Source organism: Muntiacus reevesi, chromosome 14 (genome assembly GCF_963930625.1).
Source record: "Muntiacus reevesi chromosome 14, mMunRee1.1, whole genome shotgun sequence".
In the NCBI taxonomy this organism is placed as follows: domain Eukaryota; kingdom Metazoa; phylum Chordata; class Mammalia; order Artiodactyla; family Cervidae; genus Muntiacus; species Muntiacus reevesi.
In genome coordinates, this window is record NC_089262.1 from 218,623 (window position 1) to 245,651 (window position 27,029).

Genomic DNA, 27,029 nt, shown 5'->3' on the forward strand with positions numbered 1-27,029 from the left:
CTTGTGTCCTGATAATCAATATATCTGAACATGTTTCCACTCCTCCTTTTGTGTTTTAGTTACCAATGATCCGTCGGCTTTTCTTTTCCTAGTATTACTATGGCACTGCTTGCACTTTCTCTTTGTATTTAACAAAGTGTAAGCTACAGCTTAACAAGATCTCCACTCTCTCAGGACGCTTCAGAGGCGTACCTCGCTCCCTTCTTTAGTCCGCCGGACTGGGGCCTCTCAAAAACCGCTCCTGGTGTCTTCTGCTGAGGCTGCCTTCCCGAGAGAGCTTCTCCGCTGAGAAGGGCACCAAACCCAGGTAGGCACAGGCTCCCAGCTCTGTCTTCTTGGGATCCTCTCCTGACCCAGAGACCCCAGCACCTGGGAGACATTGCTTTTGGGGGTTCTGTTGTTTGTTTTCCCTGGTCCACTCTTGCACTGAGGATGTTTCAAAATGCCTGTACAGTCAGAATTTCAAACATAATTATAATTTCTGTTTACATTCTTTGTTTCTCTGGTGTTCAGTCACTCAGCCGGTCCGACTCTTTGGGACCCCACGGACTGTTGCCCGCCAGGCTCCTCTGCAGATGGGGATTCTCCAGGCAAGAATGCTGGAGTGGGTTGCCATTTCTTTCTCCAGGGGATCTTCCTGACCCAGCATGGCGCTATATTTTCACAAATTACTAGGGACAGATGAAATAACAGAGGGATCAGTCCTCAGAGCCAGTCAGGCGCTTAAGTCCTGGCCCTTGGAGGGTGATCTGCTATCGGTGGCACGGCCGCAGGTAGGGGCTCGCACACCTCCTCCCTGGCCCTGCCTCTGTGAGCCACACGCACACATGCTGACTGGGGCTGTGCTCAAGCGTGTGTGGCGTCTGCATTTGTGTGGAGTGTGTGGCGTGTCCATCTGTGATGTGTGTCTGTGGGGCGTCTGTTGTGCGCTTATGTGTCTATCTATGTGTGTGCAGTGTCTGTGTGTGTGTTTACGTGTGTGCGGGGTGTGCGCGTGCCGCAGCCCCGCTCCGCCCGCTCTGGTCTGCGCGCACCGTGGCGCCGTCGGCAGCCGGCCCCCACAGTCACTGAGCCCGCGCGCCCCGAGCCGCCAGGCCCCGCCCGCCCAGTCTCGAAGCCGGAAGCGGAAGTGCCAGTCAAGCGCTCACTTCCGGCCTGTGGAGGCTGCGGAGGTGGCGGAGGCGGCGGTGGTGACCCGCGAGGTGAGGCTGCGGCAAGCTGTGGCGGCCGGGTGGCGGTCGCGGTCCCCGCCCACCGCCCCTTTCCCCGGCTCTAGCAGCTGCGGGCGCGGCGAGGAGGCGGTGAGGGCCGCCGGGGGGGGTGTCCCGGGGTCGGCTGAGTCCCATCAAGAGGCTCGCGTCCGTGACGGGGCCGACGCCGCGCCAGGCCAGGAGGAGGGAGCGGGTGCGGACCTGAGCGCGCGGGCGGCGGCCGGGAGACCCGCGGCCGCCTCGGGCGCCCCGGACCCGACGCAGCCCAGGGCCCGGAAAGGGGGCGAGGAGACACGGCGCCCCAGCCCAGGTCCGTGAGGGCGCCAGAGGCACTCGGGTCCCGCCCCTTAGAGTCTGCGGGGACTTGGGTGTTGCTCTGAGAGCGTTTGCGGAGGGAATGGGGAGCATCTTGGAGATCCGTGCACGGAAAACATGCGTGGAAACGGGCGGCTTACCAAAGATGTCCGCTCTCTCCTTTGCCGGACGCTCACCGAGCTCCCCGGCTCGGATGTTGGTGGAGCCGGCACGAAGGCAGGAGTGCGTTATCCTGAGGAGAGCGTCGTTTGGCTGCTCACCTGTTCACTGGGGCTGTTAAATAGTAAGACGTGGGGTTTGAGAGTCTACAGGTAGTGATTTTTGAGGCGAATCGTAGGGTGGGTGTGAAACTTCCGCGGGGATGGTGAGGTGTGTGCTGGCCCTGGGACTCCGCGTCTTCACCGGGGCTTCCTGGCACAGCCGCCCCTCCAGGGAGTTCAGGGCGGGTGTGAAGGCTCTGGAAATGGGAAAGGGGACCTGTCTGGGGGAGAGAAGTGCACTGGAGACTGACGTCTGATGTGAGTAATCTGGATTCCTCCATATGCTAATATTTTTTGCCTGTAATTGCCCCTGCTCCACTTTAAGGTAAAATTGACTTCTGAAAGTTTGTTTCTTATCCAGGAGTTCATAATCCTAGTTCTGCTTTCAGGTTTACTGGGTTAATGATCTCAGATGCTCTTCTTATAGCTCCGCTGTGGACAGCTGACTGTTGGTGGAGGGGGTGAGTTTTGTCACTAACATCTCTACCTTCCTAACACATCCCGCCTCCCCGTTCCCCATCTAGCCGTGGACACAGGATGCCTCTAGTATGAGAGGTGCTGAGATCCTCCCTGCTTTGTAACCATGAAGGAGACTGATCGGGAGGCTGTCGCGACAGCAGTCCAGAGGGTTGCTGGAATGCTGCAGCGCCCGGACCAGCTGGACAAAGTGGAGCAGTATCGCAGAAGAGAGGCCCGGAAGAAGGCCTCTGTGGAGGCCAGATTAAAGGTACAAGGTCAGAGTGGCCATCAGCACCTGCTGCACTCCCCAGCGGGACAGGGTCTTTTATCTTGAGTTTCAAGTTCCTTTAACAAAGTTATAACTTTGCCAAATTGGACATTATGAGGATGTGGAAGAAGGCAGACTTGAACATTACCTTAATTTAGCACGTTTTTTCCAATAATATATTGCTGATTAGTAGATTGACAAATTAGACAGGGGGATGTTGAAAACACCAAAGGAACAACCCCTTTAAGCATCCAGAAGTGTCCATTAAGCTTTTTAAAAAACACTAGCAGAGTAACGGTTTTTCTTCTTTGGTAAACGCTCTTCCACAGAGTATGTCCAGAGAACATTTTGTTTGGGTCCTTCTAGCACACGCTATAGTATGTTGACTGTGAACCAGGCACTCTGTTGGCCTTGTGACAGGAAGGAAGAGAGCTCTATACATTTATTAGTGTATGTGAAAGTGAGGCAAGAAACCAAGTCAATCTTTTATGATTTGGATTGGCTTTCAACTTAATTCATGTGGAGAAATTGGGTTTTATTAAAACAGTGCTTGCCTGGTATAGTTATAAAAATGTTAAGACCATGGCCTGCTGACTGGCAGCACAACAGTCTTGAGGATTTAAGAGAGTGCATTTGAGGAAGGTTAATTCTCACACTGATATGATAGTGAGGTTGCCTGTCCAATTGAAAACATTGGTGCCCAGGTAATGGCAGGTTTGATGAGACAGGATGTGGGTCATTGATTTGCAACAGCAAAGCAGCCAAAGACCTGTTGGACTAACTTGAAGCAGTTTCGTGTCAATTTAAAAAATAGTTTAGACCTGCTACATTTTTGTTCAGAATTTTAATCTCTTCTAGAAACCCATGGATTAACCAGCAGCTGTGTGGTCTGTTGAAATCATTAGTTATTTTTAAGTGCTACTTAACGACTCATGGGTGAAAGGTGTTCCTGACTTCCATCGTGCTCCGCTGTCTTTCCCTTCCTATTGCCATCCACCTGCTGCTGCTCCTTCATGCTCTCTCCCTTCTGACTGACTGTACGGCTCCCTGGGCGGCACGTCCACGGGCCCTCAGAGTGAGTCTGAATCTCAGATGCACCAGTTTTGCGTCTGGGGCTCAGCCATCCTGGGGCAGAGTCTGGTTCTGGCTTGAATGGCAGGAAATCCCTCTCCACTCAAGTTAATGACAAATCCTGACTATTTCTCCATTTAGATCAGGCCTGTTAGGAAGCTGAGGAGGCCTGTGATATGGTGTGCAGAGTCCTAGGGGACCATTTAAGGGGGGTTATGGGACCCAGGGCATTCCCACAGTGGAGTCTAGCATTTTCAGGCCAAGGGCTGCATGAGGAGTGTTAGGAGGTTTTCTCAACAAAGCTTACAAACATTACTGTTTTGTTTATTGACTGTTCTCTGTTACTACAGCGCCTCTCTTCTATGAGCCTCCAGGTCCGGCCTGGCTCTGCTCACCCCCGGTGTCTTCCCTAGGCTGCAATCCAGTCACAGTTGGACGGCGTGCGCACGGGCCTGAGCCAGCTCCATAACGCGCTGAATGATGTCAAGGCCATCCAGCAGTCCCTGGCGGATGTCAGCAAGGACTGGAGGCAGAGCATCAACACCATCGAGAACCTCAAGGATGTGAAGGACGCGGTCGTGCGACACAGCCAGCTTGCCGCTGCCGTGGAGAACCTGAAGAACATCTTCTCAGGTAGCCGCCGGCGGACGTGTATCCTCAGCCTGCTTGTGTTGTGGGGGGTTTCAGCTGTCCTGGGGCGGTGTGTTTTGTGGGCCCACCCAGAGTGGGTGAGAGGTGTGGTTTGACCTGCACAGTTAGGGTCTTGTTTGAACATGGATGGGTGGTCTGCTGAGTAGATAAGGGCTGGGAGTGTGGTTCTGAATATTTTGGGACCGAGGGACAGATGGAGAGCTGGAGGGAGACATGGGGAGGGATGCACGCTCTTCCCTCTGCTGCGACGTGGCTCGCGGGACCCTGCCAGGCGCGGGAGAGGTCCTGGAGGGAGCAGCTCCCAGGCAGGAGGCCTGGGCACAGGCTGGAGGCTGGGGGCAGCCAAGCCCTGGAGACCCAGCCCTGATGGAGGTCGGGCCTGGAGGAGTCCTTGGGGCTGATGGGGTGGTGAGGGGGCAGCAGGGAGTGAGTGACCCTTTCAGAATCCTGTCCCAGTACCTCGTTGGCATGAAGAAGAGTGCTCCGTGTCAGCCGTCACCGGGGCAGAGCCTCCTCGTGCTCTGCCCCTGAGAGCTAGTCCATCCGTGTGCCCCTCCCCCCGCGCCTTTGTCACGGCCATCAGCATCCCAGCCAGAAACCTCAGGGTGGTCTGACCCCTTCCCTTCCCTCCTCTGGTGTCTGGTCTCCATGTGTTCATGCTGCTTGACCCCTGCGTGTAACCTGGTGCAGCCCTTCCCCTCCACCCACCGCTGTGAGCCACGGCGCGAGTGCGCTGTTCCTCTGGACTCGCGTTGTCTGGTGGCAGCGTTATTGAGTACCGAGCTGTCCCTCTGTGCATTCTTGTTGCCCTGGGCCTGACAACTAGGGCCGTGTTCCAAGGCCCTGCTCTGCCCACGTCAGTGACCCAGCACCGCCGGCTGCGCTGGGCCCCTGGCCGCAGCCCCTCCTGGTGACCTTTGGCAGCCTGGAATCGGACCGGTCCCCCTGCCAGGATCTCCTTCATGATGTTTAGAGCCTTCTTAGTTGATTTCTGTCTTATAATTTCTTGTTGACTGTCATTTTCTTCTGGTTTTGTAAAACAAACACCAGAAGACTAAAAAGTTACTTTTTCATCCACACGGCATTTGGATCCACATAACCCAAGTGACCAAAAAGCTACCAGTTCATCCATAGAGGTTGAAAACAATGTACTTCTTTTGATGGAAAACAGGGCTGTGAGGTAGATGTGGTTTTTGTTAGGAGCGTGTTTTTACTGAGAAAATGTTGTGCTTGTTTGTCTCCCTTCAGACTTTTATCATTGCCTTTAATTCTGTAGTGTTATGAACAGAGCCTGTTTGTTTTTCTTTTCTCTCTTTAAAATATATGAAATATGCACAATATAAAATCTATCATCTTGATCATTTTTAAGTGTACAGTTGTATAGTGTGAGGTACTTTCATATCGTTGTGAAGGCATCATCACTGTCCATCTCAGGGACTGTCTTCACCTTGAAAACTGGAACTCTGCACAGAGCTGTGTGTAAATTATGTCTTGGTAAAACTGAAAGAAAACACCTGAAAGTCTGCAGCTGTTAATGATCGCTTCCCATTGCCCCTCCACCAAGCCCCTTACTGGTTATTTGGAGTTTCTGGTTTTTTGGTGGTATAGGTTTTGTGTTTCTTGGAATTTGCACTTCATCTGGTTATACAACTGGTTGGTGTACATTTGCTCACGGTGCTCTCTTCTAATCCTTTTTTTCCTGTAGAATTGGCAGTAATGCCCATGCCTTAACTGTTTAATATTTGAGTCTTCTTTTTCCCTCAGTTCATCTGGGTAGGGTCTGTCAGTTGTTAGTCTTTTCAAAGAACTACCTTTGGTTTTCTTGATTTTTCTGTTTTTTGTTTCAGTTTTCTGTTTATTTCTGCTTTAGTCTTACTTTGTTTCTTTTGATAGCTTTAGGGTTAGCTTTCTTTCCTTTCAGTTCAGTTCAGCCGCTCAGTTGTGTCTGACTCTTTGTGACCCCATGGACTGCAGCACGCCAGGCATCCCTGTCCATCACCAACTCCCGGAGTTTACTCAAGCTCATGTCCATCCGGTCAGTGATGCCATCCAACCATCTCATCCTCTGTCATCCTCTTCTCCTTCTGCTTTCAATCTTTCCCAGCATCAGGGTCTTTTCCAGTGAGTTAGTTCTTTGCATCAGGTGGCCAAAGTATTGGAGTTTCAGCTTTAGCATCAGTCCTTCCAATGAATATTCAAGACTGATTTCCTTTAGGATGGACTGGTTTGATCTCCTTGCAGTCCAAGGGACTCTCAAGAGTCTTCTCCAACACCACAGTTCAAAAGCATCAATTCTTCAGCACTCAGCTTTCTTTATGGTTCAACTCTAGCATACATACTTGACTACTGGAAAAATCATAGCCTTGACTAGACGGACCTTTGTTGGCAAAGTAATGTCTCTGCTTTCTAATATGCTGTCTAGGTTGGTCATAGCTTTTCTTCCAAGGAGCAAGTGTCTTTTAATTTTAATTTCATGGCTGCAGTCACCATCTGCAGTGATTTTGGAGCCCAAGAAAATAAAGGCTGTCACTGTTTTCTTTGTTTCCCCATCTATTTACCATGAAGTGATGGGACTGGATGCCATGATCTTAGTTTTTTGAATGTTGAGTTTTAAGTCAGCTTTTTCACTCTCCTCTTTCACTTTCATCAAGAGGCTCTTCAGTTTCTCTTCACTTTCTGCCATAAGGGTGGTGTCATGTGTGTATCTGAGGTTATTGATATTTCTGCCGGCAATCTTGATTCTACCTTGTGCTTCATCCAGTCTGACATTTTTCATTATGTACTCTACATATAAGTTGAATAAGCAGGGTGACAATAAACAGCCTTGATGTACTCCTTTCCTGATTTGGAACCAGTCTGTTGTTCCATGTCCAGTTCTAACTGTTGCTTCCTGACCTGCATACAGATTTCTCAGTAGGCAGGTCAGGTGGTCTGGTATTCCCATCTCGTGAAGAATCTTCCACCATTTGTTGTGATCCACACAGTCAAAGGCTTTGGCGTAGTCAATAAAGCAGAAGTAAAGCAGATGTTGGCAATTTGACCTTTGGTTCCTCTGCCTTTTCTAAATCCAGCTTGAACATCTGGAAGTTCTTGGTTCACATAATGTTGAGGCGTGGCTTGGAGAATTTTGAGCACTAATTTGCTAGCATGTGAGGTGAGTGCAATTGTGTGGCAGTTTGAACATGCTTTGGCATTGCCTTTCTTTGGGATTGGGAGAATATTAAAAGTAAGTATAGTTGACCTAAAATGTTGTGTTAGTTTCTGGTATACAGCAAAGTGGTTTAGTTACACACATACATGTATGTATAATCTGTTCTTTTTCATGTTCTTTTCCATTATAGGTGAGGGTTTACTTTATTCTTTTCCTGGTTCCTTAGGTTGTGAAGTTAGGTTGTTGATATGAAATCTTTCTTCCTTTTTAATGTAAGTGTTTATAGTTGTAATTTGCCAATATAGCTATAATTTCCATTTTCCAGGCCCAGGAATTGAACCCGTGTCTCTTACATTTAACCTGCATTGGCAGGTGGGTTCTGTACCACTATTGTGTTTCCTTAAAGACTGTAAAATTTTTTGTTCTAATTCTGTGAAAAATGCCAGGTAATTTGATTGGGATTACATTGAATCTGTAGATTGCTCTAGGTAGTATAGTCATTTTCACAATATTGATTCTTCCTATCCAAGAACATGGTGTATCTCTCCGTCTGTTTCTGTCGTCTTTGATATCTTTCATCACTGTCTTAACAGTTTTCTGCATATAGATCGTTTGTCTTCTTATTGTCATTCTTGTTCAGTTCCTAAGTGGTGTCTGACTCTTTGCCGGCCCTGGATTGCAGCATGACAGGCTTCCCTGTCCTTCACTATCTCCTGGAGTTTGCTCAAACTCATGTCCATTGAGTCAATGATGCTATCCAGTCATCTTCTCCTCTGTCACCCCTTCTCCTGCCCTCAGTTTTTCCTAGAATCGGCGTCTTTTCCAATGAGTTGGCTCTTCCTATCAGGTGGGCAAAGTATTGGAGCTTTAGCATCAATCCTTCCAGTGAATAGTCAAGAGTTGATTTCCTTTAGGATTGATTGGTTCGATCTCCTTGCAGTCCACCCACTGTGACTAGCCTCTCAGTCTTGTTCAACTTTTTGTGACCCCCATGGACACAAAACCCCCGCCAGGCTCCTCTGTTCATGAAATTTGCCAGGCAAGACTACTGGAATGGTTTGCCATTTCCTCCTCCAGAGGATCTTCCTGGCCCAGGGATCAAACCTGGGTCTCTTGCATTGCAGTTTCTTTACCATCTGAGCCACCAGGAAAACCCCCCCTTGGCAGTCCAGGGCACTCTCAAGAGTCTTTTTCCAGCACAATTCAAAAGCCTCAATTCATCAGCTATCAGCCTTCTTTATGGTCCAACTTTCACATCCATACACGTGACTTCTGGAAAACTATAGCTTTAACTATATGGACTTTGGTTGACAAAGTGATGTCTCTGCTTTTTAATACGCTGTTTAGGTTTGTCATAGCTTTTCTTCCAAGGAGCAAGTGTTTTTTAATTTCGTGGCTGCAGTTTCCATCTGCCTTGATTTTGGAGCCCATAAAAATAAAATTTGTCACTGTTTCCACTGTTTCCCCATCTATTTGCCATGAAGTGATGGGACCAGGTGCCATGAATTTAGTTTTCTGAATATTGAGTTTTAAGCCAGCTTTTTCACTCTCCTCTTTCACTTGCATCAAGAGGCTCTTTAGTTCCTCTCTGCTTTCTGCCATAAGGGTGATATCATCTGCATATCTGAGGTTATTGATATTTCTCCTGGCAATCTTGATTCCAACTTGTGCTTCATCCAGACTGGAATTTTGCATAATGTACTCTGCATAGAAGTTAAATAAGCCAGGTGACAATATGCAGCCTTGATGTACTCCTTTCCCAATTTTGAACTAGTCCATTGTTCCATGTCCGGGTCTAACTGTTGCTTCATGACCTGCATGCTGGTTTCTCAGGAGACAGGTAAGGAGTTCTGGTATTTCCATTTCTTGAAGGATTTTCTGCAGTTTGTTGTGCTCCACAGTCAAAGGCTTTAACATAGTCAGTGACGAAGTAGATGTTTTTCTGGAACTCTCTTGCTTTTTCAATGATCCAGCAGATGTTGGCAATTTGATCTCTGGTTCCTCTGCCTTTTCTAAATCCAGCTTGATTTACGTGAAGTTAGGTTGTTTTTGCATCTATTGAGAGGATCATATGAATTTTATTCTTTAATTTGTTAATATGGTGCATGACATCAATCGATTTGCATATATTGAAGAATCTTTGCATCCTGGAGATAACTCTTACTTCGTCACGGTGTATGTGCTTCTAATGCATTGTGGGATTCTGTTTGGTAGTATTTTGTTGAGGATTTTTGCATCCATGTTTATCAGTGATGTTGGTCTGTAATTTTTTTTCTTAAACCTTGGTTTTGGTATCAGGGTGGTGATGGCTTCATAGAATGAATTTGAAAGTGTTCCTCTGTGATTTTTTGGAAGGGTTTGAGAAGAATGAGTGTTGGCTCTTACCTAAATGTTTGGTAGAATTTGTCTGTGAGGCTGTCTGGTTCTGGGCTTTTGTTTGTTGAAAGATTTTTAATTATAGTTTCAATTTCATCACTTATGATTGGTCTGTTTATATTATCTACTTCTTCTTGACTCAGTCTTAGAAGGTTATACCTTTCTAAGAATTTGTTCACTTCTAGATTGTGCATTTTATTGACATATAGTTGGTGACAGTAGTCTCTTAGGAGCTTTGTATTTCTGCAGTGTCAGTTGTATTAATAATTTCTCCATTTTCATTTCTAATTCTTTTATTTGAAACTTCTCCCTTTTTTCCTTGATGAGCCTGGCTAAAGGTGTATCAGTTTTGTTTGTCTTCTCAAAGAACTAGCTTTTAGTTGCATTGAGTTTGCTATTATTTTCTTCATTTCATTTACTTCTTTGATTTTCATAATTTCTTTTTTCTAGTAACTTTGGATTTTGTTTATTCTTTCTCCAGTTGCATTAGGTGTGAGGTTAGGTTGGTTGTTTAAGATTTTTCTTGATTCTTGAGGTAGGGTTGAATTGCTAGAAACTTCCCTCTTAGAACTGCTTTTGCTGCATCACTTAGGTTTGGGTGGTTGTGTTTTTGTCATCATTTGTTTCTATGTATTTTTTAATTTCCTCAGTGATTTCTTATTTAGTAACATGTTGTTTAGCCACCATGTGTTTATGTTTTTTGCAGTTTTTTTTTTCCTCTAATTTATTTCTAATCTCATAACATTCTGGTCAGAAAAGATACTTGGTACTATTTCAATTTCCTTAAATTTACCAGGGCTTGATTGGTGACCCACCAGGTGGCACTAGTTGTAAAGAACACACCTACCGATGCAGGAGACTTAAGAGACATGGGTTTGACCCCTGGGTTGGGAAGCTGCCCTGGAGGAGGGCATGGCAACCCACTCCAGTGTTCTTGCCTGGAGAATCCCATGGACAGAGGAGCCTGGCGGACTACCAGCCGTAGGGTCACAAAGAGTGGACACGACTGCAGGGACTTCGCTGGCACATGTGATCTATCCTGGAGAGTGTTCTGTGTGCATGTGAGAGGAGAGCGTATTCTGCTTTCAGATGGAATGTCCTATAAATGTGAAATGTTTCAAGATAATAAAAGAATAAAATATGACACAGAGACATGAAGGGAGCAAATGATGTTGGCAACGTGGTGCCGGTAAGCCTGCTTGATGCGGGGTCACTGCAGACCTTCAGCTCGTAGAAACACACAGCGTCTCTCCTCCTCCTCCTCTGGCTCCTGCGTGTAGGTCATCCCAGTGGTGACACACAAACCCTGGAGGTTCTGTTCTCTCTTCTCTAGTTTTTTTCCTTTTTATCCTCATGATTGATAATTTCCTTTGTCCTGTCTTTGTTTGCTGATTCATTCTTCTGCTCACTCAAATCTGTTCTGAGAATCTGAGGTAAGTTTTTCATTCAGTTACACGTCTCTCCACATTTGCCTGTAGTTCTTTGAGCATGTTGGGGAACTCGTCTTCGAGTCCTTGTCTGGTCCACTGTCTGTCCTTCTCCGGAATGGTTTCTGGTTTTCCCTTTGACTCTCTTCTCTCCTCCATCTTTGGTTGCCTTGTGCTCTTGTTGAGCAGTGGACATTTGAATCTAATTAACACATGGCTCTGGAAGTCAGATGTTCCTCTTTGCCAGGGTATGCTGATTTTATTTATTAGTTTTGCTGTTTTGACTGTCGTAGGCTACGTCTCTGTTGAGGACCAGGCTGGCATGTAAACTTAAAGTCTTCTCAGGTCTTTCTGAGCCTGTGTCTCTCCTGGTCATTTGTAGTCAATTTCTACTTTTCTACTGTGCTGAGAGCTGAAATACTGTTCATGCCTTTCCCTGGAAGGTGTGAGCCTTCAGTAGCCCTCACAGCTCCACAGTGTGTGGCCCCTCACCTGAGTCCTGTGGGTGTGGTAGTTGTCCAGTGGGGGCGGGTTCCTGGCTGCCCTTGCCTGCCGTTGGCCTGGCACCCCGTGCTGCCCTGCATTGGTGTTTCACGGTCCCATCTTTGCCTTCCCCCCAGTGCCCGAGATCGTGAGGGAGACGCAGGACCTCATAGAGCACGGGGAGCTGCTGCAAGCCCACCGGAAGCTGATGGACCTGGAGTGCTCCCGGGACGGGCTGATGTACGAGCAGTACCGCATGGACAGCGGGAACACGCGTGACATGACGCTCATCCACAGCTACTTCGGGAGCACGCAGGGCCTGTCCGATGAGCTGGCCAAGCAGCTGTGGATGGTGCTGCAGAGGTCGCTGGTCACTGTGCGCCGTGACCCCACCTTGCTCGTCTCTGTCGTCAGGATCATTGAAAGGGAAGAGAAGATTGACCGGCGCATACTTGACCGGAAAAAGCAAACTGGCTTCGTGCCCCCTGGAAGACCCAAGAACTGGAAGGAGAAGATGTTCACCATCCTGGACAGAACAGTGACCACCCGGATCGAGGGCACGCAGGCGGACACCAGGGAGTCGGACAGGATGTGGCTCGTGCGCCACCTGGAGATCATACGGAAGTACGTGCTGGACGACCTCATCGTCGCCAAGAACCTGCTGACGCAGTGCTTCCCGCCACACTACGAGATCTTCCGGAGCCTACTGCGCACCTACCACCAGGCTCTGAGCGCGCGCATGCAGGACCTTGCGGCGGAGGACCTGGAAGCAAACGAGATCGTCAGCCTGCTGACCTGGGTTTTGAACACTTACACCAGGTAACTCCCCCTTCACACACGGCGTCTCCTGTTCCATAGGCCGCTGGCAACCCGCACAGCCGCTGGGTCCTTGGCGCAGGGCAGGCACCTGGCACCTGCAGGCGTTGCCTCTGGCGGAGGCATCTCCTTCCTGGGCTGCCTGTGATCCGGGGTTGGGTCATGCAAAGGCTCCTGTGCTTGGGGGGCTCCTGTGCCTGGACACTGGTGAGCAGCTCAGCATTGTGTGTGCCCCGCGGTGACCTCAGAAGCAGGAGGTGTTGGCCCTCTAACCCCGAGACTCCGTGACCTGCACAGTCGTGTGGCTGCTGAAGGGGCCCCCGTCGCCCTCGCTGGCTTCTGACACCCTGAGTCTGGTTTCTTCTCCCCTGTGTGCTCATAGAATCAGCCATCCTTTTGCTCTTCGGCTTTGAGGTTTTGACACTCCATGAAAGGGCTGTGAGTCACTGTGTGCCAGCATTATTTTGAGGTTGGACTTGAAGAACAAGGCAGTGGTGGGGTGTTGTCAAAGTCTTTAAGGTTAGCTGGTGAGAGGGAGAAGGCAATGGCACCCACTCCAGTACTGTCACCTGGAAAATCCCATGGACAGAGGAGCTTGGTGGACTGCAGTCCATGGGGTCGCTAAGAGTCGGACATGACTGAACGACTTCACTTTCACTTTTCACTTTGCTGCATTGGAGAAGGACATGGCACCCCACTCTAGTGTTCTTGCCTGGAGAATCCCAGGGATGGGGGAGCCTGGTGGGCTGCCGTCTATAGGGTCACATAGAGTCAGACACGACTGAAGCGACTCAGCAGTAGCAGCAGTAGTGAGAGGGAAGCATAGTTTATCCTATCCTGTCTTGTCGCTGATGTGTAGAAATTGAACCTCTTGTTGTAGTAGTAAGGTTTGGGGATGTTTTTAAGCTATTTCTTAATTGATGAATTTGATTAATTAAAATTTAGTTACTTATAAATTAAAATTTAATTGCTTTTATTTATTTGGTTTTTTGTGCTGGATCTTCGTTGCTGTGTGTGAGCTTTCTCCAGGTGCAGCAGGTGGGGGCTCCTCTCTAGTTCCAGTGCACGGGCTTCTCACCATGGTGGCTCCTGCTGTGTGGAGCATGGAGTCCAGGGGCGCGGGCTTCAGCAGTTGTGGCGTGCAGGCTTAGTTGTTCCACGGCATGTGGCATCTTCCCAGATCAGGGGTTGAACCAGTGTCCCCTACCTTGCGAGGCAGATTCTTCACTACCGTGGAAGCGTGGTTTGGGGATTTCTTTGGTCTGTGTTTTGTTTGTTGTTTGGTAACTGCTTATAGTAAAGAACGTGTACATGTGCACATTTCAATACAGGAAAATGTGAAGGGAAAGAAAGCGTCTGTTGGTTGTGACTGACACACTTGCAGCCAGTGGGCTGGGCTGGGGCCTCCGAGCTCCCTATGTGCCGGCCACCCGCCACAGCCATCCCTAGCGCACAGGCCCCATGGGTCACCCCCGAGGAAGGCCTCTCATCTTCCCCTTTGCTCTGAGGCCTGGGGGACTGTGTCCAGGGTCATTCGGCCGGCTGGTGGGGAGCAGGACTTGAGTCTGGGGTCTGGGCCCCTGCCGTGGTCGACCCACCAGCCTGCGGCGTGTGCACTTGTATGTCCTGCGTGGTGTCGGTCTTACCTTGTTTCTCATTCACCATGTGGTTAAGCGCTGTTCTCTCAGTGGCAGTTCTTTGACGCCTCCTATTGCTCATCATGTTCTGTTGTGTGGGACTTTCTCAAGGGAAACGTTGCGCTTTTTCCACACTAGAAACATGTTCATGCGGAATTAAGGTTCTTGGGGTAGAAGTAGTCTAGACTGTAAATGGTCTTTGGGTGTTTGCAGAGTGTTGTGAGGTACTTTTTTAACGCAGGAAGATCTGGGGTTCCTTACGGGTGTTGGATGCTGTTAGTACCTAGGGTTGTCATTCTGGACCCGTGCTTAAGGAGTCATCACAGCGGTCAGCCCTGGCCTTCTAGGAATCAAGTCTCATACCTCGCTTTCATGTTTTTTGTGAAAGCTCTTTCCCAGCGCTCAGTCCGCACTCTGGCTTCCTCGGCCCCAGGGGCCAGGTGCAGACATCGGATGGTGCCAACTCTGGGCCCCGTCCTTTCGCAGGAGCATCAGGGTTAGCGCCCGTGCCACACATCTAAACCCAGGCTCATTCCCTGGCTCCCGGGGCCTCCTGCCTGCTGGGCCCTGCGCATCCCCAGGGGCCAAGGGGGGCAGACAGACCTCCCCTCCAGCCTCAGGGCGGCAGGAGGGGCTGCCTCGCTCCAGTCCCCGGAGCTGAGCGAGCCCCAGCCCGGGAGTAGCCCTGCTGAGGGGTTCCCGCCTGTCTGGTGGTCAGTCTGTCTGTCTGTCTCACCCTCCCGCCTGCCTGGTGGTCTGTCTGTCTGTCTGTCTCATCCTCCCACCTGCCTGGTGGTCAGTCTGTCTGTCTGTCTGTCTCACCCTCCCACCTGCCTGGTGGTCAGTCTGTCTGTCTGTCTGTCTGTCTCACCCTCCCGCCTGCCTGGTGGTCGGTCTGTCTGTCTGTCTGTCTGTCTGTCTGTCTGTCTCACCCTCCCACCTGCCTGGTGGTCATTCTGTCTGTCTGTCTGTCTGTCTGTCTGTCTCACCCTCCCGCCTGCCTGGTGGTCAGTCTGTCTGTCTGTCTGTCTGTCTGTCTGTCTGTCTGTCTCACCCTCCCGCCTGCCTGGTGGTCAGTCTGTCTGTCTGTCTGTCTGTCTCACCCTCCCGCCTGCCTGGTGGTCAGTCTGTCTGTCTGTCTGTCTCACCCTCCCGCCTGCCTGGTGGTCAGTCTGTCTGTCTGTCTGTCTCACCCTCCCACCTGCCTGGTGGTCGATCTGTCTGTCTGTCTGTCTGTCTGTCTCACCCTCCCGCCTGCCTGATGGTCAGTCTGTCTGTCTGTCTCACCCTCCCACCTGCCTGGTGGTCGGTCGGTCTGTCTGTCTGTCTCACCCTCCCACCTGCCTGGTGGTCAGTCTGTCTGTCTGTCTCACCCTCCCGCCTGCCTGGTGGTCGGTCTGTCTGTCTGTCTGTCTCACCCTCCCACCTGCCTGGTGGTCGGTCTGTCTGTCTGTCTGTCTGACCCTCCCGCCTGCCTGGTGGTCGGTCTGTCTGTCTGTCTGTCTGTCTGTCTGTCTCACCCCCTGCCTGGTGGTCGGTCTGTCTATCTGTCTGTCTGTCTCACCCTCCTGCCTGCCTGGTGGTCGGTCTGTCTGTCTGTCTCACCCTCCCACCTGCCTGGTGGTCGGTCTGTCTGTCTGTCTGTCTGTCTCACCCTCCCGCCTGCCTGGTGGTCGATCTGTCTGTCTGTCTGTCTGTCTGTCTGTCTCACCCTCCCGCCTGCCTGGTGGTCAGTCTGTCTGTCTGTCTCACCCTCCCACCTGCCTGGTGGTCGGTCGGTCGGTCTGTCTGTCTCACCCTCCCACCTGCCTGGTGGTCAGTCTGTCTGTCTGTCTCACCCTCCTGCCTGCCTGGTGGTCGGTCTGTCTGTCTGTCTGTCTCACCCTCCCACCTGCCTGGTGGTCGGTCTGTCTGTCTGTCTGTCTGTCTCACCCTCCCGCCTGCCTGGTGGTCGGTCTGTCTGTCTGTCTGTCTCACCCTCCCACCTACCTGGTGGTCGGTCTGTCTGTCTGTCTGTCTGTCTCACCCTCCCGCCTGCCTGGTGGTCGGTCTGTCTGTTTGTCTGTCTGTCTGTCTCACCCTCCCGCCTGCCTGGTGGTCGGTCTGTCTGTCTGTCTGTCTGTCTCACCCTCCCGCCTGCCTGGTGGTCGGTCTGTCTGTCTGTCTGTCTGTCTCACCCTCCCGCCTGCCTGGTGGTCGGTCTGTCTGTCTGTCTGTCTGTCTCACCCTCCCGCCTGCCTGGTGGTCGGTCTGTCTGTCTGTCTGTCTCACCCTCCCACCTACCTGGTGGTCGGTCTGTCTGTCTGTCTGTCTGTCTCACCCTCCCGCCTGCCTGGTGGTCGGTCTGTCTGTCTGTCTGTCTGTCTCACCCTCCCGCCTGCCTGGTGGTCGGTCTGTCTGTCTGTCTGTCTGTCTCACCCTCCCGCCTGCCTGGTGGTCGGTCTGTCTGTCTGTCTGTCTGTCTCACCCTCCCGCCTGCCTGGTGGTCAGTCTATCTGTCTGTCTGTCTGTCTGTCTCACCCTCCCGCCTGCCTGGTGGTCAGTCTGTCTGTCTGTCTGTCTGTCTGTCTCACCCTCCCGCCTGCCTGGTGGTCAGTCTGTCTGTCTGTCTCACCCTCCCGCCTGCCTGGTGGTCAGTCTGTCTGTCTGTCTCACCCTCCCGCCTCCCTGGTGGTCAGTCTGTCTGTCTGTCCCCCCTTTGCCACAGCGTGGAGATGATGGGGAATGCGGAGCTGGCCCCTGAGGTGGACGTGGCCCTCCTGGAGCCTTTGCTCTCCGCAGACGTGGTCTCTGCACTGCTCGACACCTACATGTCCACTCTGACTGTGAGTCGCGGTTGGTCCCACACGGAGGCGGGTGGAGGGAGGGCAGCCCTTTCTGGATGGGATGGAACCTTCTCCGCTGAAGGCCGGACCCGCCCATCGCCTGGGCCGAGCGCAGAGCCAGGAGCAGGAGGGGCGGGTGGGGTCAGGGTGTCTCCCGAGCCCTTGGGGCCCAGGGTGAGGGGTGGCGGGCAGGCTGCTCTGCAGCTGCACCCCCAAGATGGGATGTCGACTCCGTGGCCGGCTCTGTCCTCCCTGCGGCTCAGTCCAACATCATTGCCTGGCTGCGGAAAGCCCTGGAGACGGACAAGAAGGACTGGGTGAAGGAGACGGAGCCTGAGGCCGACCAGGACGGCTACTATCAGACGACACTGCCTGCCATCGTGTTCCAGGTACGTGCCCACGGGGCCTCACACACACACACACAAACACACACACACTGGAGACAGACAAGAAGGACAGAGCCCGAGGCCGACCAGGACGACAACTATCAGACGACGCTGCCCGCCATCGTGTTCCAAGTGTGTGGCCGTGGGGACACACACACACACACACACCACCCCGCATGGGACCTTGAAGGGCTTCACACATACATAGTTGCATAGTTGCATGCTGACCTCAGGGAGAGCCTTTTTCTCTCCAGAGCTGGGGAGCCAGGGGTCAGGCTTGCCAAGTAGTTTTGCCCATGGTCGCAGAACCCTACATCTTCTGTGTTCCTAGTGGTTTTTTATTTCAATCTAGAAGCTATTGGGTTGGCCAAAAAGTTCTTCAACTTTTAAATAAAATGCACATTTTTCATTTTCACCAAGAACTTTATTAATCAAAGTATTCACTGTTCTACTACCTTCTGCCATATATCCAGGCAACTTCATAATCCCATCTTCCCAAAAGTTTTTTATCTTTTTGAGCAAAGAGCTGTTCCAGTTCCTTTTATAGTCTTCCAGAGAACTGAAATTGTTTCCATTAAAAGAATTTTTATAAAGACTGAAATAAAAGGCATTCTGAAGGTGCCCTGTCTGGTGAACACAGCAAATGAATCAGAACTTCCCATCCAGGCTGTAACGCTTTTTGCCTGGTCATCAGAGACACTTGAGGTTTATGTTATGCTGATGGAAGATAATGCGTTTTCTGTTGACTAACTCCAGATGCTTTCATCGAGTGCTGCTCTCAGTTAGTCTAAGTGGGAGCAGTACTTGTTGGAATTGTTCAGTTTCCAGAAGGAGCTCATAAAAGAAGACTCTCTTTCAGTCCCACCATGTCCACAACATTGCCTTCTTTGGATGAAGACTGGCCTTTGGTGTGGTTGGTGGTGGTTCATTTCGCTTGCCACAGGATCTCATCTGTTGCATATTATTGTACAGGATCCACTTTTCACCATCTGTCACAATTTGTTTCAACAATGAAACATTTTTGTTACATAGTATGTGGATATATAGTCAAGAAGGTTGTTTTCCGTTTAAATTACATGGCACCCCAGCATCAAAGTGATGAACATAACCAGTCTGGTGCAAACAATTTTCAGCGCTTGATTTGGATATTTTGAGTATGTCAGCCGTCTCCCATGTGGTAGAACATTGATTGTTCACAGTTAATGTCTCGATATGATTGCTGTTAACTTCAGCTGGTCTGCCCCACTGTGGAGCAAGAAATCTCCAGCACGAAACTTCGCAAACCACTTTCAACCCGTTCGATCAGTCATAGCACCTTTGCCATGTATTTTCACAAATCTTTTTGCCTTTCAGTTGTGTTTTTACCTCTTTTGAAGTAGTAAAACATAATATGCCACAATGTTACTATTTTCTTCCATTTTCAGTGTTAAAATGGCTTCACAAAAATTCACCAATTTTTAAAAAGAAAAAATGCATGCTGATGTGAAGCTGTCTGGACACAGTCCAGCAGAACTGTTTTGAATGACGTTAAAGATAACTAAGTGCTACTAGAGCCATCTTATGGAAAACACCAGACTCATGTTTTGGCCAACCCAGTAATTATATGTTACGTGTCTGATGCTTGCTTCCTGAGGTAACTGGTCAAGGTTCATCTTCGTAAACACAGCCTAGGCGAGTCTAATCTGATGTACTTTGGGGGAGCCCTGTGGATTTCTAGGGTAATCGTGTGCTCGCACAGTCAGTCTGCTTTTTGACGCCTGCTGTGTCCTTGAGTGGGCTTGCCTGCCACCTCCTGGCCTGTCCAGTCTCTTTTCAGAAGTGTTGCTGACCATGTTCACACACTCCTGAAACACAGAGGTGGGCGTTGGGTGGGCCGTGGGTGGCCTTGTTGGTCCCTGGCTTGTTGGGCCCACCCCCTCCTTTATATGGAGACTGACGTCCTGTGATGATGGGGGTAGGCTCTGCCTTCTGGTCCTTCCCCACCTGTCCTCATCTGGTGCCCCTGCTCCTGGGTTTATTCTCCCAGTTCTTCCAAGGGACCGACATGCCGGCACCGGTCCCCACGTGACCTCAGCTGCCCCGGACCCCGGCTTCCCATGAGAACGTGTATCTCCCCGTGAGAGCGTGTCTCCCCGGGGGGATCTGCAGGTGATCAGGAAATGGTTCACTGGGGTTTTTTTTTTTTTTTTTTTTTCAACCTGCTGACAAAATTTTGTGTGTTTGTTGAATTAACTTTGTTATTTTTCAAGTGGCTTCATTTTTTTCTCTGAATTTGGGTTGTCCTAACTACCAGTTAACTTCTGGGGGACTGATATGGGAAACTTGTATCCTCATGACTTTATATCAAAGTTCATAAGTTCTCCAATTTTTAGATGTTCGAGCAGAACCTTCAAGTTGCTGCTCAGATAAGTGAAGATTTGAAAACAAAGGTACTAGTTTTGTGTCTTCAGCAAATGAATTCTTTCTTAAGTAGGTATGTATTCTTACCAGTGTGCTAATTATAAAGTGTATTTTTTATTTTTTATTTTTTTTTAATGAAAAGCTAAACTGTGTTGATCTTAGTCTGGCTAGTATTAAAAAAGAATATAAGGTTGGATCCATCATAGTTACCTTCTTCTGTTATTTAGAACTCACACCCTGACTTACTATCTGCCTTTTGCACGAGTGCACCCCCTGGGGTCCTGGGTGTTGGTGGGCCCTGAGCGGGGTCGGGGAGAGAGGCTGGAGCTCCTGCGGGGGTGGAGCGGGGAGCCCCCTCCAGGCTGCCTTCCTCAGGGGCTGGGGAGGCCACCTTCCCTCAGAAGGAAGGAAGGTACTCAAAGACTAGTACCTCACAGGGATGCCCCCCACCTCTGAATTGTTCATGAAGGAGATTTTCAGACACAGACAGAGGCAGAGTGACACAAGAGCTTCTTCGCCCACTGTCCAGGTTCAGAGCTGTCCACTTAAAGCCACCCTGGACCTCATCTAGTTCCTCTCCCCCTGTTGTGCTGAAGTACAGTTGACTCGGAGCAAGATGCGGGCCCTGGAGGGCGGACCTCCGCTGCAGCTGCAGGTCCACAGAGCACCTGCCAGGCGGCCGTCCTGCCCATGGTCCCAAGTCTGCAGCTTCAGCCAGCCTTGGCTCCCGTTGGGCAGCTGGCACGGTGACTGAGAAAATACACGTGGCTGTGAACCTGTGCGGTTCAAACCCACGTTCAGGGGTCAGCCATGCTTAACTGTGGACGCCAGACCCTGTGGTGTGGCTCGCCTGCTTGCCTACCCTGACCTCAATGCCCTTGACTCGCACACAACAGCCACGAGCGGCTGCTGGGCCCCTGCAGCACCGCGCTGTGTTTGGGGTCCCCACTGGTGTCAGACCTGCCTGCTTACACAGTGGTACATCCAGGCCAGGTCAGCGGACGGCCTGCCCCCCGGCCCCTGGCCCGTGGAGACCACACGCCCTCCTGTCAGTGCCCCGGGCTCTCCCACCAGGCCTCAAGCTGCCGTCTGCCCTGGACCAGACCCTGACTATAAAGGCTGAGGCCTCTCTGTGTCTCCTCACTGCTGGGCCGGAACATAGCAGGCCTATGTCCTCCGCACGCCTGCCCCAGTGGCTCAGGTGCCGACAGCCTAGCCCTGCATCGAGGCCCCGTCGGCCTCCATCCGCGAGGGTCGTGCGCCGAGTGGCGTGTCTTGTGGGGATTCCTCTGCGAGGTACATTCTCCTCATCAGCCTCAGCTGTATGGTTAGCCGAGCCATGCTTTGGGCAGAACACTGGAGTTAATGCTTAATTACTCCCCTTCAGTCAGCCTTGTTCAGTTTGCTCCGTCCTGAAGATGCTCTGAAAACGTGTGCAGATCACAGTTGTGCTGTATTCTGCTCCTGCGTCTGTCTGAGCATCTCCAGAGAACATTCAGAAGTGAAGTGTGCGGCCGTCTCCGTTTCTGCTCCTGACTTCTTAAAGTCTGATGTATTTTTAGTTTGATTTCTTTGGGGGAAGTTTCAGAAAAGGATGTTTTATCTAACATTTGATTGTGTTCCCAACACTACTGGACTGAGTTTCTAGATGAGTTACATGTCAGATAAAATAATAGTTTCCCAGTTACAAATGTTTCAGAGTATTTGTATAATCAGAATATAGAGCCATATTTCAAGGCCTGATATGAAATTTATAATAATCTATTTTAATCGATGCGCTACTGTTAGCGTAGGTCGCCCGCCTCCCCAGTCCCTCACTCTGTGAGCCCCGCTAGGTGTCCGTGCTGGGACTGTGTGCCAGGCGTGGTGCTGGCCGCGCTGACCGCCCGTGTCCGCAGGTACAAGGAGGAGGCGCAGCTGTACAGGGATGAGCACCTGCGGAACCGGCAGCAGCCGCACTGCTACGTGCAGTACATGGTCGCCGTCGTCAACAACTGCCAGACCTTCAAGTGAGCCACGCGGGTGGGCTGGCAGGGCGGGGCGGGCCCTCAGCCGCCTCACGGCACCCTGTCTTGTCTCCTGCAGAGAATCCATAGTCAGTTTAAAAAGGAAGTATCTGAAGCACGAGGCGGAAGAAGGCATTTCTCTGAGCCAGCCGAGCATGGACGGGGTTTTGGACGCGATTGCCAAAGAGGGCTGCGGCAGCCTGCTGGAGGAAGTCTTCCTGGACCTGGAGGTGGGCGCCCTCTCCCCCGCCCCGTGCTGGGCCCTCCCGACACGGTGTCGCTTAGACACGCTTCCAGGAAGTGTCCCAGCAGTTTCGGGGTGGGAACTGGTGGTGTTTGCTGGCAGGTTCTGGACTGAGCCACGCACCGGCCCGCACTCTGTCCTCAGCTGGCTCGACTGTGAGCAGAGCACGGCGCACAGTCAGGAGTGAGGCCAGGCAGGTCACCTCAGAGGCGTGGAGTGTGATGAGCACGCGAGTTTACTTAGAAACATGGAAATGGCTCACATTATCCAGGGATGGCAGGAACCAGGATATACTAAAAAGCAGAGTCATGATGACTTGGGTCCTGCAGGGAGGAGCTCCTGGGGTTATGGGCAGGATATTTCATGATGTCTGTCTGAGAAATGGTTTGAAAACAAAGGAACTGTTTAAAAAGACAACATAATAGAGAAATAGACAAAGGACATGAGTAATATTTCACATGAAAGGGAGTAGTCTATGTCCTGAGTAGGAGACAAAATGCCCAGTGTTACCAATCTTCTAAGAAATGTATATTAAAACGGTGTTTGTGTTGCTTACTGGGATGGCACAGATTAAGAACATTTCTACCACACAGTGATAGGACTTGAGGAAAAAGAGAGACTCTTGTATTCTCTGCAATACTGTGAATTGGTGCAGTTTTGGGGGCAGTTGGTATAAGTGTTGGAGGCAGCAGTCATGAGGGTTGTAGTTTGCTACATTTTGACTCAGCAGTTCTGGTTTTGGGAGTTTCACCTGCAGAAACATACAGATTCACCGCAGCTTTCTTTATAATTGAAAAATGAGACATTTTAAATGTCCATCAGAATTGAGTAATTAGTTACAGAACATCCACACAATAAATAGATGTAGTCAGTTCAGGTGAAACATGCATGCACAGATGCCTCCATCAAGTGTAGTGTAAGTCTCGTGTGGGAAAAGTGTGTGTGTGCAGGGTTTCTGCACAAGTGTGGCGGTCGTGATCACAACATCAGGCAGGCGTGCGAAGGTAGACTCTCGGCACCCCATTCCCCATGACGGGCCGTCACGAGGGTGTTTTCTGTGGTTTCTGCTTCCAGCAACATCTCAATGAGTTGATGACAAAGAAGTGGCTGTTAGGGTCAAATGCTGTAGACATCATCTGTGTCACTGTGGAAGACTATTTCAATGATTTTGCCAAAATTAAGAAGCCGTATAGAAAGGTAAGAAAGAGCATGGGGCCCCCGTGTGGTCTCAGTCCTCAGGCATCTCCTGTAGAATCTGGTGTCATTAGTTCTCAGGGTGAGAATTCAGGGGTGGTTTTGGGCCCCAAGCAGGTTGGAGACAATGGTGTCTGAAGGTGACGGGGCGTCCACCGTGCTGCCCATGGCCACGCCGGCACAGCTCCAGTCCCAGAGCCCCATGGCGGCGGGGCCTGCTGAGCAGGGACCGTGCCGAGGGAGGGTGGGGCACTGACCGCGACTCTGACGAGAGGCCAGGAGCGTCAGTGCCCTCTGCTCGTCTGTGCTCTCGGCTCTGTGCTGAGCGGCACTCAGCAGAGGGCACACCGGTCCCTCCAGGCCCCGTGAGACGCCCTGTCCCCATTCAGGGGTCAGGCAGCCGCTGGGGAAGCTCAGGGACAATTGTCAGGGCCTTGGGTGGGTTTTGCTGTTGTTGCTTTAAAGTCAGGATTTCTGTTTTTGCCCTACGAAAGCGTGTGTGTTTTGATACCGGGAACTCGGGTTCAGACACTTGGAGGCGTGTCTCCAGGTCCTCTCAGGGCTCCATGGAAACGGTTGCTTCATTTGTGAGCAGCGTCACCCTGTGGCTTCGTGTCTGGTTCTCGTTCTTCGTATCTTCTCGTCTTGCTTCCCTGGCTGGGATCCCCAGGAAGGGGCATCTTTGTCTCATTTGAAAGTTTAAATTCTAACTCTGTCATCAGAGTGATGTAGGAAGAACCTGGTGTTTTGGGTTTTTATTTTATTTTTTTGTTTATTTAGGCTGCCTTGGGTCTTCACTGTGGCTCAAGGGCTTTAGTGTGTGCAGACTCAGTAGTTGCCTGTGTTTAGCTGCAGCATGTGGGATCTTAGCTCCCCAACTGGGAATCTAACCCAGGGCCCCTGTGCTGGGAGCGAGCTGTGCTAACCCCCAGACCTTGAGGGGAGTCCTGACCCTGATGGCCCCGTCTCAGTGTCGGGAGCTTCTGATGGTTAGAGGTTAGGGTTAATTCAGTTTTTAATTTCTCGTTGCTTGTACAGTTTTCGGTTCCACCTTTTATTTTTTTGAGCTTTCTGTACTCTGATCTGACAGTGGTGTGTAAAGTCCTCAGCCTGGGCTTGTGGCTCGCCTGCTCCTGTGGGATCGTCTGCTCTGCTGAGAGCCTGGCCTCACCGGCTCCCTGAGCTGCTGCGCGCTGTCTTGCTTTGTCTTGTTTGGGGACCTTGGGGTCCCCCCCCACTTCAGTGCAGGGAAGGAGCTTCCCGGCTTCCCTGGCAGAAGGGGCTTCTCGCGTCTCTTCTCAGGGCCCTGATGTTGTGTTGTGTCAGCACTTCTGTGCTCACATGCTCACAGGTGACTGCCTGGGGTCTGTCACTGAGGGTGGGCCCTGGAGAGAACCACAGCCTTCTCCAACATACTCCCAGAGTCATACTGTCTGCAGAGACCAGTGTTGAGGAGCCTTCTGATCACGGGTGTGATGTGGGAGGGGCCGAGCAGGGGCCTGGCCAGAGCCCAGTCCTCGCACTGGGTCCACACTCCCCATGAGCTGAGTCGCTCAGAGGTGTGTGCAGGCCCGGCAGGGCGAGGAGACCAGCCCCAGTGCCCCGGGGCAGCCCGTGAGCCCCTGAAGGGGTCTCAGGCCCGGGGAGGCCGAGCTGGCGCCCACCACCTTGCCCTCACAGGAAGCACTTGACAGCTGGTTTGTGCCCAGAACATGTTGGGCAAGGCTGCAGGCAGCACCCCCCCCCCCCCCCCCCCCCACGCAGGCGCTTTGTTCTAGGACCAGCCTGAGCTGCCGGGCGCCCGGGCGGAGCCAGCTTCTAGCTGCGACCCCGTGGCTGCCGCGTCTGCCCTTTTGCCAAACGTGAAACATGGTGAACTTGCTGCCTTGCTAAACTCGAGTTTATAAGAAAGCCTCAGAACTCTGTAGACACCGAAATCGTGTCACTGAGACGGGAAGGCTGACCGAGCCCCGTCCGCAGCGGATGATCGCCGAGGCGCACCGGCGCGCGGTGCAGGAGTACCTGCGGGCCGTCATGCAGAAGCGCATCTCCTTCCGCAGCGCCGAGGAGCGCAAGGACGGTGCGGAGCGCATGGTGCGCGAGGCCGAGCAGCTGCGCTTCCTCTTCCGCAAGCTGGCTTCCGTGAGTGCGCCACATCTTCCTGCTGGGACCCGCCTGGCCTGGAGGGGGGGTCGGGGGACGGGCGCTTAGTGTCCCAGTCCGTCAGAAGGCCTGGGCTGCCCCCCGCCTCTTCCTGAGCCCTCTCTGAGGAGCGAGTCCTGAGGGGTTGCTGCAACAGAGGCGGGCGCTGGGCAGCCGGGCGGAGCCCCGGGTGTGTACCCCGCTTAGCGCCGTGCGGACCCGCAGGGCTTTGGAGAAGAGATGGACAGCTACTGCGACACCATCGTCGCCATCGCAGAGGTCATTAAGCTCACGGACCCTTCTCTGCTCTACCTGGAGGTCTCGACTCTGGTCAGCAAGTACCCGGACATCAGGTACCAGCAGTCTTCCCTGAAGTCTCTGGGGAGGGGGAGGGTCCCAGGCGTTAGGTGGGCGCCCCCGGGGTGGGGGGAGTGTGGCAGCTCTGGGCTTCTGTGGGGATCCTGAGGCCTACAGATGGCGACGTGTGCAGAGCATGCTTCAGAGAGACCGTGACACCCTGGAGTCATGGTCCTGGCGTCCCCATGTGTGGTGTTCCAGGGGAAGGTAGCCCAGCAGACTGGTTTCTGGATGCTCATCCTGTGCTATCTCTGGACCCTCCTGCGTGTTAGTGGGGGAGGGAGGGAGGGGCTCCCCTGCAACTGCATCCTGACACCCCCTCGCCCCCAGGGACGACCACATCGGGGCGCTGTTGGCCATGCGGGGGGACGCTAGCCGGGACATGAAGCAGACCATCATCGAGACACTGGAGCAGGGCCCGGCCCAGGCCAGTCCCGACTACGTGCCCATCTTCAAGGATATCATGGTTCCCAGCCTCAACGTGGCCAAGCTCCTCAAGTAGCCCGTGTGACCCCGGCCTCAGGCGGCCACGGGGTCAGAAAGCACTGCCCCTCTACCCCGCCACGCTGCCCTGTGTGCACACTTCCCAAACTGCTGTCAGAGACTGACAGCTTCCTGCCCCCACCTCACTGGTGATGCCCTTGCAGGCCCGCCCAGAAGCCGCTTTCAGGTTTCAGATGCTTGAGCTCAAGGCCAGGCCTCCGCGGGAGTAGACCTGCCAGCAGGCGATGTGGTGGGTGTGGCGGGTGAGCCCGCAGGCAGGTGGATGATGCCAGGAGCGCCTGCGAGTGACTCTTACACCAAGCGAATTACAGACCTGCACCTGAGGTTAACAGGGAGCCTTGGGGGTGGTCTCGACTCCAGCGCTGCCGTGCTGGGTACGCTCTTGGCAGCCGCGCTCCACGGTGGCTGCGGGATGGCTCCGGCGTTCGCCCCTTCTCCTTGCGTTGTGTGGGTGCTGGGCTGCTCTGAGGGCCTCGTCCTTCCTTACGCATCTGGAACCAGAGTGGATGCCATGCTGTTTCCTTCTCATGAGAGGCAGAAAATTCGCATGGAGGGCTCTCTTCTTGGAGGAGTTACATACAACCTTGGAGACGTGAGAGACGGTTCTCACAGCTGATCCTGGTGGGAGCACTCTCTTCTTGGACGATTCACAGCCTAGATGGAGATGTGAGAGACAGTTTTCATGGCCGATCCTGGCACAGAAGAGACATGGTTGTCTCCCAGACTTCCTGCCAACTGCTGTCGGCTAGCACACGTCAGTCCAGTCCAGTTCCTGCTTGACCAGACTTAAGTGTATAGGATTCAGTCATGCATGGTCTCTGAATTAATAAAGTTGAGTGTTAGCAG

General features: G+C 52.0%; 1 protein-coding gene across 3 annotated transcripts; it reads left to right on the top strand.

Annotated features, from left to right (window-relative positions):
• The first annotated feature begins 1,147 nt into the window (after nucleotides 1-1,147).
• On the top strand, nucleotides 1,148-27,029 carry EXOC3 (exocyst complex component 3). 3 transcript variants are annotated; one of them, XR_010658986.1, is made up of 13 exons: nucleotides 1,148-1,202; nucleotides 2,311-2,513; nucleotides 3,998-4,217; nucleotides 11,810-12,491; nucleotides 16,833-16,950; nucleotides 17,214-17,339; nucleotides 19,709-19,809; nucleotides 21,635-21,745; nucleotides 21,822-21,972; nucleotides 23,061-23,183; nucleotides 25,241-25,322; nucleotides 25,548-25,675; nucleotides 26,010-26,148. XR_010658986.1 is itself a non-coding variant. In XM_065905228.1 (13 exons), exons 2-13 carry the CDS (start codon nucleotides 2,370-2,372, stop codon nucleotides 26,179-26,181), a joined length of 2,238 nt encoding a protein of 745 aa, XP_065761300.1. In that variant the 5' UTR covers nucleotides 1,148-1,202; nucleotides 2,311-2,369; the 3' UTR covers nucleotides 26,182-27,029. The 3 variants fall into 3 exon arrangements, 2 of the variants coding, with proteins under 2 accessions (XP_065761300.1, XP_065761301.1); XM_065905228.1 differs by having other exon boundaries at nucleotides 25,161-25,322; nucleotides 26,010-27,029; XM_065905229.1 differs by lacking the exons at nucleotides 25,241-25,322; nucleotides 25,548-25,675; nucleotides 26,010-26,148 and adding an exon at nucleotides 24,945-25,137.

Bases quoted from the DNA above. Each gene is read 5' to 3' on its own strand.
- EXOC3 (XM_065905228.1), top strand. From the start codon at position 2,370: ATGAAGGAGACTGATCGGGAGGCTGTCGCGACAGCAGTCCAGAGGGTT. The intron at 4,218-11,809 runs GTAGCCGCCGGC...CCTTCCCCCCAG, and splicing joins CCTGAAGAACATCTTCTCAG to TGCCCGAGATCGTGAGGGAG. The intron at 23,184-25,160 runs GTAAGAAAGAGC...CCCCGTCCGCAG, and splicing joins TTAAGAAGCCGTATAGAAAG to CGGATGATCGCCGAGGCGCA.